Source organism: Sparus aurata, chromosome 21 (genome assembly GCF_900880675.1).
Source record: "Sparus aurata chromosome 21, fSpaAur1.1, whole genome shotgun sequence".
Classification (NCBI taxonomy): Eukaryota; Metazoa; Chordata; class Actinopteri; order Spariformes; family Sparidae; genus Sparus; species Sparus aurata.
In genome coordinates this window covers 19,045,482-19,057,687 of record NC_044207.1, presented here as the reverse complement: position 1 = coordinate 19,057,687, position 12,206 = coordinate 19,045,482, and the positions used below count along the sequence as shown (strand labels likewise).

The following is a 12,206-nucleotide window of genomic DNA, read 5'->3' as shown; positions in this document are numbered from 1 at the left end:
CTTTTCTGCATGACCATACCTTCAGCTCATTGCCTCATTTCTCTCACCCTCCCTCCCTGCCTCCCCCTCTCTCTGTCTTCCTCACACCCTCCACTCCAGTCCCTGCACTCTCATTTTCTTCCTGAGCATTTCCCCTCCTTTTTTTTCTGCCCTGCTGCTATGTGTGCATCCCTCATTATTGAGCCCTCTGATGCAGTTGGACGCAAAGGTGGTTCAAGAGGGAAAGAGAGAGCTTTATGTGTCTGCTTCATACAATCTAGCCCTCCCTAGGAAGGCCAAATGGGATAAAAGTGCACATTTTGGAAGATTGGACAGGTTATGTATTGCACAGTTACAACAGAAACACAGAGCCACAGAGCCTTCTTATTCCATGTGTATAGTGTTCCTAGACACTAAATCATCTGACTTTTGGGTTTAAAGAATTCAAATACATATAAGAGTTGTTTTTCAAATAGGTTAGGATGCAGAAAATAGGATTTTTTTGATAATCTGTTTAAGATTTCTCCGTGCTGTGTGTAGCTCAGAAGAAACAAAATAGAGAATATGATTATAAATGCATTAATACAAATGTAAATATTCAGATAACACAGCAAGCTGAGATCTACATTCAGTCCATCTTCCTCTTTTTTGATATTTGTATCTTGAAGTTGTTTTACAGCCTTTGTCTTTTATCATAAGATTGATTTTTTTGTTGTCATTTTATCTTTATATGATTCGGTTTTCCAGTTCTTTCTTCTTTAATCTAACTTCCTGTTTGACACCGACCTCGTGCCTCTCTCTTAATAAAGGTTTGTAGACTGGTGTGAACTCCAGGGACACAGAGGGAAATAAGTCCAGGACTTTATCACTTTATTCCGGACGAAGCCTGATCAGTTTTTTATGAATATATTAGAATGAAGAGAGAAAAGGCTGCAATGAAGACAACCGGGCAATTTATTCATCTGTGTCGCATCTCTTTGATAGATGTGAAGCACAGGAGGGTTCATGGACCTCTCTTTGTCCGGCTGAATATTGGTCGGACATTTATTCACTTTTAGTTATGACAAAAAGAAAGATGTGGTTCTTTTTGGCCGCTCTGGGGATGTTATCGCGTTATCTCTGCTTATCTAAAAAAAAAACTGGGAATGTACTTTTGTCGTCTCTTTTTTAAACGGCGGCCGCATGAAATGACTTCCTGACTGCGCTTGGAGAAAATGTATTGTGATAGAACTCGCTCCGGTGAAAAGTTTAACAAGATCCGGGGACCGTTTTATAAGTGGTCTGGATAAAGACTCGGACTGTGTTCCCCTGTTAATGATTAATGGATTCACTCCAAGAGTCCAACTGTAGCTGTAACTGTCCTTTTATGTGGAGCTTTGTATTCAAATAATGACCAGAGGAACAACTAAATCAGAATAAATGTGCTTTTTATGAAGTTGTAAGGTTTCAGTTCTGTTTTAATACACTTTGTTTCTGGTTACTGCCCTCACAATAAAAGCGCTTTGTGGAGCAGCAGCAGTGCGAACTGCTCACTTCGGATTTGCTATGTCTAAACCCAAACACAAGACATGAGGAGGAGGGCAGGGAAAAAAACAAGGTGAGCTTAAATAACACACAAAATCAAAAATACAAGTTATGAAAGGAAGTCGACAAAGCGATGGCAACAAAAAGGACACAAAGGCAGAGGCAGGCAGGGGCAAATCCAAGAATTAAGAACTACAAAAGATAAAGTGCAAAGCAAAGAAGCACTGGGAACACGGGTAGGAAAACCGGGAGCTTGAGTAACATGAGGAGGAACCCAGGAGACACACGACTGACGTGCGGAAACAGAGCAGACGAACCGACAACACCCGCTTAAATATACGTTACTACATAACTAACACTAACAGGACACGGTCGAAACTAAAAGGGCAATCAGAGGGAAGAAATTTTAAAAAAGACAGGAAGTGGAAAATAAAACGTGACACATGGAGGAGAGAACTACAAAATAATCAGGAAATAACCGAACCCAAACCGTGACAGGATTAGCCTCATGACTTGGCGGAACTCGAAGGTGGTTTTGTTCATTAAACTCGGAACCATTCTCCTGAAAAGCAGACTGGTCTACTTCTGTCTCCACCTTTGTGATCCTACTGTACCTAAATCGCTCGAGCTCGAGCTCTCCCAAAAAAAGAAAAATATCAGAAAACGCTTAAAGGTTTCCACACAGCGGGGGATTTTACAGCAGCCACCCACCTGCTGTGTTTTCGGTGGAGGTGGCTGTTGAATGTGTCGGCTTCGGATTATATACATCACACAGGGGAGCCTGAAGCTTCCCATGCTGCGGCTCCACTGGATCCTCGGTGCCCTATCCCTTACATAATATTCACACTACGCTGTCACACCGCGTTACTGCCTACTGCCTGTCAGAGTGGTGAGAAATAATGACTGCACTGATGTGTTTTTGGAGTGTGTGTGTTTGTGTGTGTGTGTGTTGGTGCTCCAGCTCGAGTTTTGTTTTGGTTCAAGGACACGATTCTGTCTACAAGGATGAGAAGAGGCCAGTTGATTAGTTGCCACACAGTTGATTACAACACACGAGTATTCAGACGCACGAAAGCACACGACCCCTACAAAGTCACAACGAAGTGGAAGTTTCTGTCAGACATTTTTTTGTTTGTTTGTTTGTACAAAAAGCAGCCCGACGAACCTCGTTAGATCGAGCAACCCCCGCGACTATGTGAGGATGCCTTCGAGCGTGCATACGGGGAGTAATTGCAGCTTTTGTGTGTGTGTGTGTGTGTGTGTGTGTGTGTGTGTTTATTTGTGTGTGTTTTTCTTTTGTGAACAAGAATCTCGGAGCAATCGTTAATCGTCATCACATTGACAGATGATGAGATGGAGAGCCCAGCCCACCCTCGGAGAGTGTTTTGTGAGACTTTCAAAGAGGATTTTTGAAAGCAGGCAGAGATGCGACGACGAAGACGTAGCAAAAGATAGATTTCAAGGGAGCGCTGATGACATTTTACACAAGCAGACACTCTCTAATCAATTTTTGTCTGTGGGGTTTTTTACTTAATTGCCAAATGTTGACAACAGCACAGATGTTTAAAGTGTTAACGGGCAGGTTGACCACAACCTGCGAACCTAAAAAGTGCTGCTCCAAACAAGGTCGAAGAGACTGGAGACTGAACCATAGCAGGAAAAACTCTCTATAGTGAGATAGATGTCATCAGTCATATGATGCGTGGTTAACAGAAAACACATTTGTTAAAATGTGATCAGAACTTCAGCAAAGAGAACTTAAACCAAAAACTAAAACTCTAGAACTGTTTGTGCATTCACGCCTTTTTCAAGCTGTCAGACGCCACAAATGTATGTCATCTGCGGGCGGTGACTCAGAATCCACTCACCTTCTGCTCGCCTCGCATTTGCTTAGCGAGTGGTATGTTTCGCCGTCGCTCTTAACTGTACGTCAGTAAACCCGCAAAGTCGACCACAAACAAGACCACAATCTGTCAGACTTTAGATTTTCAGCAAAAGCACAAGCACTTCTGCTTTCTGTACTTGAAGTAGATTGAGCCGGTATTACTTCTGTGCTTTTAATCGAGTGGGGCTTTTAATTGTACTTGAGTATTTTTTACATTCTGGTGTTGGTACTTTTACTTGAGTAAACAGTCCGCTGCCGCTGCCACTGCCACTGCCGCTGCCGCTGCCACCCACGTTTTGTCAAAACACAACCAACAACATATTTGTCTTTCAGCAACCAGACAAACAAACAAACGACTGATGTTCTCAGAAACATCTTCCAAGAGCCGAATCTGAAAACATAAAAAAAAAACTGACATCAAGATTCATACTGAATCAGAAATGATGCTTTGGATTCTCACTTCTTGCCGGTAGCGCCACAGTCGAATCTCGCACAGTCTGCAGGGCAGCGGGCACAAAGAAGATTACTTAAAAGATGCCAAACCGTGCATAATGTATAACTAAGCTCACTGCGCCGAAAAGCTCTGGAAGAGAAGGAACGGGCCGCCTCGCTCGCTCCTGCACTCTCACATTATTTGCACCATAATAAATCTCTAAATTATGCAAATGCATTCACGCTCGCATGTGCACGCACAGACACAGCGACAAAGGCAATCATCCACGCATGTGTGCCGAGTCAGCAAAGTCACTGAGACTTGAGAGGGTGAGAGAAAAAAAGGGGCAAATATGTGTTATTTAGTTTCCTGATGAATTTATTTATGGGGGGAGTTTGGGTTTCGCCTCGTATGGGTTGATGTGTTTTTGATGGCAAAGAGCTACTTTCTGGCGATTTACATTTTCGCTGGTCTGTAGAGGAGAAATGTGGAAAGGTGAAGGGGAAGGGAGACAAGGACAGAGAGAGAAAAGGAAAGAGAAGCCGAGGAAGGAGAAGGTGGAGGTGGAGGTGGAGGCAAGGTCAAAAGAAGCAAGCCGCGAAAGAGAGAAAAGCATGGAGGGGAGGTGAGGTGAAACGAACAGAGGAGATGGAGGGAGGGGGGGACATGTGAAAAAGAGAAGGAAAGAGGGGATAGGAAAAGAGATAAAGAGGTCAGGAGAAAAGAAGAAATTAAAGAAATAAACAAACACAGACAGATAGTGGATAGCTTTTACTTAAAGTACGCTAAAGTAAATGCCAACAAACGGTATGATAACCAGTTTGTCAATGAACACCTCCGGACTCAGCCTCAGAGAGCGTTTACTCAGGCCACTAACGATACCAAGGTGATTTATAGAGTTTCCTGGCGCTAACTGCTGCTAAATGTACCTAGCTGTTAGCTCGGTAAATGCTCATTGCTGACTAGCCTGGCAAGAAAAAACACCTTGACACTGTGATCCCTTCATCAATTGGCCTCTGTTAAAAAAAATTCCACATAATGTATCTTTAATTGTTCTTAAATGTTTGGGTTTTTTTGTTTTTTTTTGTGAAATAAACCACCCTGCCCCACCCACGGAAACAAACCTGGTGGCTCTTGATCTTCAGTTTGCTTGTGCCGTGCAAACATCAGTATCGACCCTCCGGAGCCGCTGTAAGCAGGAAAAGGAGGAGAGCTAAACTGAGCAGATCACAAACGAGAAAGGCGAGAAGAAGCCCGAATTAGGAGCTTAACAAGCGGAGAAAGGGTTTCAGGGAAGAGGGAGGAAGTGATGAGTTCAGAGACAACAGGAGGCGTTGGAAGTGCGGAGTAGACGAGCAGTTGTCGAGGAGCAATATCAGGCATGGATGCTTTTCGAGACGGCGAGACTTCACCGCACGAATCAGAGCCTTACGACAAATAAAAGAATTGCTCATTCAGTACAAAACACACACACACACACACACTCCTTTATGTAATCACAGGTATGAATATCAGTGCCTCTGTCAGTCGCAGGGTTTAAGCCGGGCTTTATGTGTAACAGATCGGCAGCTTGCGTCGCCTTTTCGCTCCATTTGTTGTTGCATTAGATATAAATCTCCGTGCGGGTTTTGCCCTCGCGTTGCATCACAGCGGTAACACAACGCTACCGCTCCGTCTCGAAGTTCTGATCTCACGCTTTGTTTTTTCGACTCAAACACGCTGTAAGAAAAACAAGTCTTTTTTTTTTCTTTTTTTCCCCCAGCTGGTGTCCACAGAGTTCACAGCTCCTGCAGTCGAACAGTTTGTTTCTCTCGGTGTCGCAAACGACTCCGACTGCAGCTGAGGTTGTTCAGCGAGAGCTGAGGGGATCTGTGATTGTTTGTTTGTTTGTCTGTACGTTTGTTTGCGCGCAACATTGTTTGCAATGTGCTGCGTTAAAGGGGGGAATATGGTACGCCCGGAGAGCCCCGCGTGGATCGAGTGCTCGAATGCCGTGAGCCAGCATAAGTCAAACAAGCATATTTTAGGCCTCCGTTACTCGACTGCATATAAATGTAAACAATAACAACGTTAACTTTTTTCCAACCCGGAGGTCAGTTTCTGGGGGTCAGGCTTTGGTCGACTTTTCACGGCTAAACCCGAAAAATGAGGGGAGTGCTCACCGATAAAACTCTGGAATGGAAGTCAAGTTAATTTAACGGCACATTTCACACAACAAACCTACATCGATGTGCTTCAAAATACGAATACAAAGTAAATACCATACTTGATAATGATCTTTAATAAAATGTGTTTGTATTTGTCTGTCATAAAAGAAGACACGGTTGTAGCAGACCTTAGTTCCTGTGGCAGAGAATGCCAGAGAGAAGGATCGTACCGACTGAAAGAAAGGCCTCGCACTAGTGTCAAACATTTCTCCTATCCTCCAACAAATTCATTCCGGTACTTCAGTGGAAGCTGTTACGAGGCTCCAGCAGTCGGAGTCAGCCAAATCAAGTTGGCAACCCCCCCCGTCACGCAAAGGTTTACCGCTGCGAGGTTTTGTGTCCCAGCGACACACCTACTCGTGACTAACAGGATGTGGCTAACCGCCAGCAGCTCCGCAAGGGGAAACACCGTCCGTGGGAACGCAGAAGATGCTCATTTAACGGACACGTTCAGAGGTTTAGCCGAGCATCGCAATGCTTTTCGATCCCGGAAATGATTAGTCCAATAACTGACAGAAAATCCCTTTTGATGATTGTTTAACCGTTTCAGTTCAAGCAACAGTGCAATAAAAATATTTGGCTCCTGCTTGAGAGGTGTGAGGAATTGCCTTTTTTTGGGGGGGGATTTTGTGCCATTGGACAGACAAAACAATCAGATGAAGCTTCAGAGCTGTAAAGTTTAATCAGCTGATTATTCAGACGGAAAATCAATCAGCGGCTGTTATGATTATCAATGAATCGCTAGGCTCGTTATTCAGGCCAACATTTCAAACACTGAAGCTTCCAGCTTCTGAACGGTGAAGATTCACAGCTTTTTGGGGAAACGTGTGACAGTAACCTTATCATTTTGACATCGTCTTGGGCTGTAACAGGCATTTTAACTATCTTCTGACAATATGTAGACCAAATGATTCTTCCTTTGATTAAAAGGATTAGCACTGAATAAATAACCAATTGATTTGAAAAAAATAAAAATTAAAAAATTAAAGGATAATAATTATTTTCAGCCCCATTTAATTTCTTCGTAAACCCTCCAGCTGCACCTCTTCCTCCTCAGTGTTTGTGTCTTTCTCTCTTGTCCCTCTCTTTGTTTGTTTTCCTTTTGCTCCCTCTAATAATAGATGTCGTATCTCTGTGTGTTGCAGGATCACTCTGAATGGGATGAAGGTTTCCAGGCCAGACGTTCGCCTCGGCCGCTACAGAATGATTAAACACGAGAGAGACAAACACAACGAGCCCAACCCACAGAGGTACTGCATCAGTGTCCGGACCCGCTCTCTGGGTTCAACGTTTGAATCGATCGTGCTTGCTTTTGTCTCGTCACCACGCAGCTCAGATGTTTCTTTCCAATTTTTTTTTTTCTTCTCTGTTTGAGAGAATTACGATTATGTGGCACTGCAAAGGGCACGCCATCAATAACGTGTCCTCATAATTAGAGTCAGCTTGAGAGCAATGTACTGAAACATGAGCAACGCGGGCGATATAAGGTCAGCAGTGAGAGGTAAGAGCAGTTTGTCGTGGTTCCTCTGTCCTTTAATGTTCGCGGCTGACTTCATTCTGTCCAGTTTAGCCGGAATTACACATTAAAGATGTTTTAACCTTTAACCTGGGATGGTTAAATGACAAGCTTTGCCCCTTTTTTTTCAAAGCAGCGGCTTGTTTCACGACCATATTAGTCGCCTGAGATCTGCTGACTGTTTGTCCGGCACCAAACATTTGAGCAGCTCCTCAAACGAAACTGAGAACAGAAAAATAAACTCCCTATAATAGAAGCCAACCATATGTTTATTACATTATAAAGTGTGTTATTATAGACTTATTTTGCAAACTGCTTCACAAGCTGGTGAGATTTAATCGCTCACAAATCCACTTTTTGGTGAACGCAACATGTCGTCAGCCCTTTCCTTGAAGGATGAAGGTGTAGATGGTAGAATAGTAACAACTGCAATATCACGTATTGTATTATAGGACAGTCTGTGATAATGTAGAGAAATGAAAGATCATTATTAATTTCACTTTGCCTTCTTCTATTTCTCACCATTTCTCCTGTTTAAATATATTTATACCCCTCTTAGATTAATTTTCTGCTGACCCCTGGTGGTTTAACTTCTCACCTTGCTGCAGTGGTTCTCTGATCCCACTTCAACCACAACCATCACTGATGCCGGCGACCAGAGAGAGCAACAAAACACTGCTTTTCAGCCTGGTTTTTACGTGAAATGTTTTAGATGTTTAACATGCGAATCAAATCTCTTGAATTGTAAGTATTTCCTCGCCTTTGCTCTGTCTGCATCGCTCCTGTCGACCTTTAACAGGTATCCCACTGCTGTAGAGATGGCCTTCGCATAGAACTGGTCTGATCTTTTTAAATGTAATGCTAAACGAGCAGAGTTTTTAAAGACTCTGTTTTAAGCAGTTCAGTGACAAAAATTAGGTTTTTAGTTTATCAGCATTGCCTTGTTCAGACATTCTGATCAGACGTTGGAGACTTTCGTAAACCGACTACAGGCTGCAGTTGATGCGAAGAGCCCTCAAATCCAGCAGAAGACATTTAACGGAGTTTTGCTGGAGAGGAAGTGGGAGGCTCTGGGTTAAACACTGTTCAGCTGTAGCGATAAAAAGCTGGTGGAAAATCATCAGCGCTCCTGTTTGATTAGGCGGGATACATGAGAGGTACACCATCCAACCGAATTTGCAGGATTTTCTCAGCTGGAGAAATCTCAAAATCCTGTTTATGTTTAATTTTCGTTGTAAAAAAAGTAGTCAAATATAAATATATTGAGTCGCAAATACTGGAACCTGCCTTTAAAAACACCCACACGTGTAACTTTTAAACTATCTCAACACCCCAGGTTGCTAAGACCTTCTAAAATCCCCTTTCCAAAATTACCGAGGACCTCAGTGTCTTCAGCGGTGGCTACATCCCTGGATGTTACGACAGAGAAAAAGGCCAAAGGAAAACTTCTGTTATCGCTCGCTGCTGCTGTTTATGGAACCAAGACCAAGAAAATAGGAGCATGAAGGCACAGAAAAAGCAATAAAAACTGGTCTTACAGTAAGTCGGGAATATTTTCCAGTCGAGGGGAGAGAAATGTTTCCCGTTACTGACAAAACATTTCACCCGTCACAGGATGTTCAAAGATTCATGCGAGGAGCTATCGAAACGCATGAAGACACGAGAACATGTTTAATAAATAAAACCGCGTGCATTTCAAAAGATGCCATAGGAAATTCCTGGTCCCTCATAGTGTTTATTAAAATTCAGTGTCTCCTATAATGCGACTCACATAAATACTGAATGTCCTGAATGCGTTAGTCCACTGTAACGTCGTTAGATGCCGGCTGCAGATAAAGACGGGTGGAAGGAACAAATAAAAATCCAATAGAGAAACAAACCCTCTGAAGACCACCACTCGGTCCTCCTGCTCTCTGAAAGATTGGGAGATTTTAAAAATGCCAAGGACAAAACATTTTCAATATACCAAATATTGCTTTTTCGGAGAGGCAGCCCAGGGTCTTAATTTGGCTACACCCATTTAAAATTGCTTTTCAGACGAACCTGTAAAGATATTTCCTGCATAGATGTGTTATTTTATGGGTTTGATGAATGAGACCCAATATGCAGAGATGAGCCCTTCTAGACACATTAATCACCAGGAGTATAGCACCTCACATTAAGCTGCTTAAACGTGGATTATCACTGTTTATTCTCCTCTAAGAGCCCCCGTTTTCACGCCCGGATGGGCCGGGCAACGATGCCTCTCCAACACAGCAAAATCGATAACTGCTACAGCCGGGGCCAGAGTGAAGATGTGAACCCCGCTCCCTCTTCCAATATTGCTCTAGTTGGATCTCACGTGGCGTTATTAGATCACGGGAACTACGTCAGGGTTCGCAGTTGTGGTCCAGTTGAGTTGTGCCTCCTGAATTGGTTTATAAGAAGATTAAAATGCAGGCAGGGAGAGCCGCGCGTGAACGAGAAGTGACGGCGAAACAAATTGTGACATGTTTGGGATTTAACCATGCAGTGGACACATGTTGTTCGAGTCTCCGGTAGATGAAATGTTGTATGTTTGATTCAATTTTACCATTTTAATTTGTAGTTCAGTCAAAGGGAGTATAAGAAAAGTGACTAAAAGAGTTTCTCTTCGGCAGAAAGCACCCACTGCGCTTGCTCTCGTTCACCTGTATATCTCCTCTCGCAGAGACAAGTCCATTCATCAGCTTCTGACTGCTCATTAACGCAAAGCTAGTGTCAAAACTCATGGTTCAACCACGCTTTACGATGTGTAAGAGCACGATCGCAACATTTTTATCACCCACATGTGAAATTAGAACTTTTTAATCGTTATGGTGTGACTAACAGGCAATTTGTATGCCGTCTTTAGTAATGCTAATGGGCTGCAACCAGCAGGTGACTTGCTCATTTGAAAAGATGGTAATACATGAAGTGTTTTCCTGGACGTACATTCATACCTTTCATTGGCTGCATTTTGGTGCAGTTCCTCTTTCAGCTTGCGACAGAATCCACCCACCTATACGGGCAAGGGAGGAAGGAAAATTAGCCAAAAGTGGAGCCTGTGACATCAGCTGAAAAGGAATGAAAGATCTTTTGATGCCTACCTGCTGAGTGCCACAGAGTCTTGAAACCTGTTTGTGGGATAGGGCAGGTGAAAAATTAGGTTTGTTAAATAGCTTGATGAGAGCTCTTCTCATGGCCTTGCATCGCTAAATCTTTTATTAATTTTTTTCTACCAAAATCCCCTGCGGTGTACCCTTCTCCATGCAAGCCAGTAAAGGTAGAATTCACGTCTTTTTACATAAAGTGGAGCCTGAGACACCAACTGAAAATAAATGAAAGTCGTTGGTGTTTATATAACTGGCAATAAACTCATGAGATGTCAGACTTTAAAACAAAAAATATATAGTGAAATGGCAGCAATAATCTAAATGTGAAGGTATCTAAAATAACCACGCAAGTATTACGTGTCATCCATCATTGTGTGTGTGTGTGTGTGTGTGTGTGTGTGTGTGTGTGTGTGTGTGTGTGTGAGAGAGACTCAACGATCCTTCAGTAATTGCCTGCTGAAATGACACCAGTAGAGATGGGAGCCCGCTAGGTCGGACCAGTCTAGTTGCCTTCATCAAAATCAATAAATCAGCCGCAAGACTGAAAGAAAGCGCGTGTGTGTGTGTGTGTGTGTGTGTGTGTGTGTGTGTGTGTGTGTGTGTGTATGTGCTTGACACTCGATTCCCGTTTTCTTCCTCCTCTGCGCTCTCTCTCTCTCTCTCTCTGGGTTGTGGGCCAGACTTCCTCAATAAGAGGTGACACCAACAGGGATGCTATTTATTTGGGGCCGATACATTATTCATAACTGCAGCAAGGGCCAGAAAACAGCGGCATATTAGTCGGCACGAACTTCATTTTTTTTTTTTTTTTTTTTTTTTTTTTTACAGCCCTTCTGGACACTCGTTACATCGTCTCGGAAATTTCAGCTTAAAGGATCTTTTGAAGAGAGGCTGCATTAAGTCGAGCGTGGCGGCTCAGAATAATCAGAAGGTTGTGAAAGGAAGAAGAGCCACCTCACGGCTGGTTTAAGGCCGTGTGGGTGGAGGGGAGAGGGGTTTTGTTTTTCCTTTTTTCCTCTCTGTATCTCTTCGGGAACAGAACATTTTAATTAATCACTTTACATCTGCTGAAGTAAACTTAAAATGTATTTCAGTGCAATTTTGAGGGCTTTTAAATTTCTCTGCAAGAAAGTGTTCATTCCTCAGTCCAACAAGTCATTTGGTATTTTATGTGATTGAAAAAGTCATTAGAAAAAAAAGAGTGTAATCAGTTAACGGTACGAAAAGTTGTGTGGTTATGAGGGTAACCCTAGTTCTCTGAGAAGTGAGCAAAGTATCTAACTATGAGCCAAATGTTAACATCTGCATGCTCAAAATGGCGATGCTAACATGCTCATGTTGAGCAGGTGTTATGTTTGTGATGTTCACCGTCTGAACCGTTTGAACCGAAGATATGGACAAATTTAAATTCAGCCTGATGATGCTAAAAGAAAAGTGATAACAGTGCTAGCCCTGACATTAAAATTGCTAAATCCCCACAATAGAAAAATGACCAGCTGCTAGCTTGATCAAGTTTGTACCGTTCGTGGCCAGGTTGTCGCCATTGTTT

The 12,206-nt window shown here is 42.9% G+C and overlaps 1 protein-coding gene across 1 annotated transcript in view; it reads left to right on the top strand.

Moving 5' to 3' along the window:
• b4galt2 (UDP-Gal:betaGlcNAc beta 1,4- galactosyltransferase, polypeptide 2) overlaps positions 1-12,206 on the top strand; it is a 178,262-nt gene that overhangs the window by 156,376 nt on the left and 9,680 nt on the right. Inside the window, exon 7 of the mRNA XM_030402127.1 lies at positions 7,174-7,278. Coding sequence (XP_030257987.1) covers positions 7,174-7,278 — 105 coding nt within the window. The remainder of the gene's footprint in view (positions 1-7,173; positions 7,279-12,206) is intronic.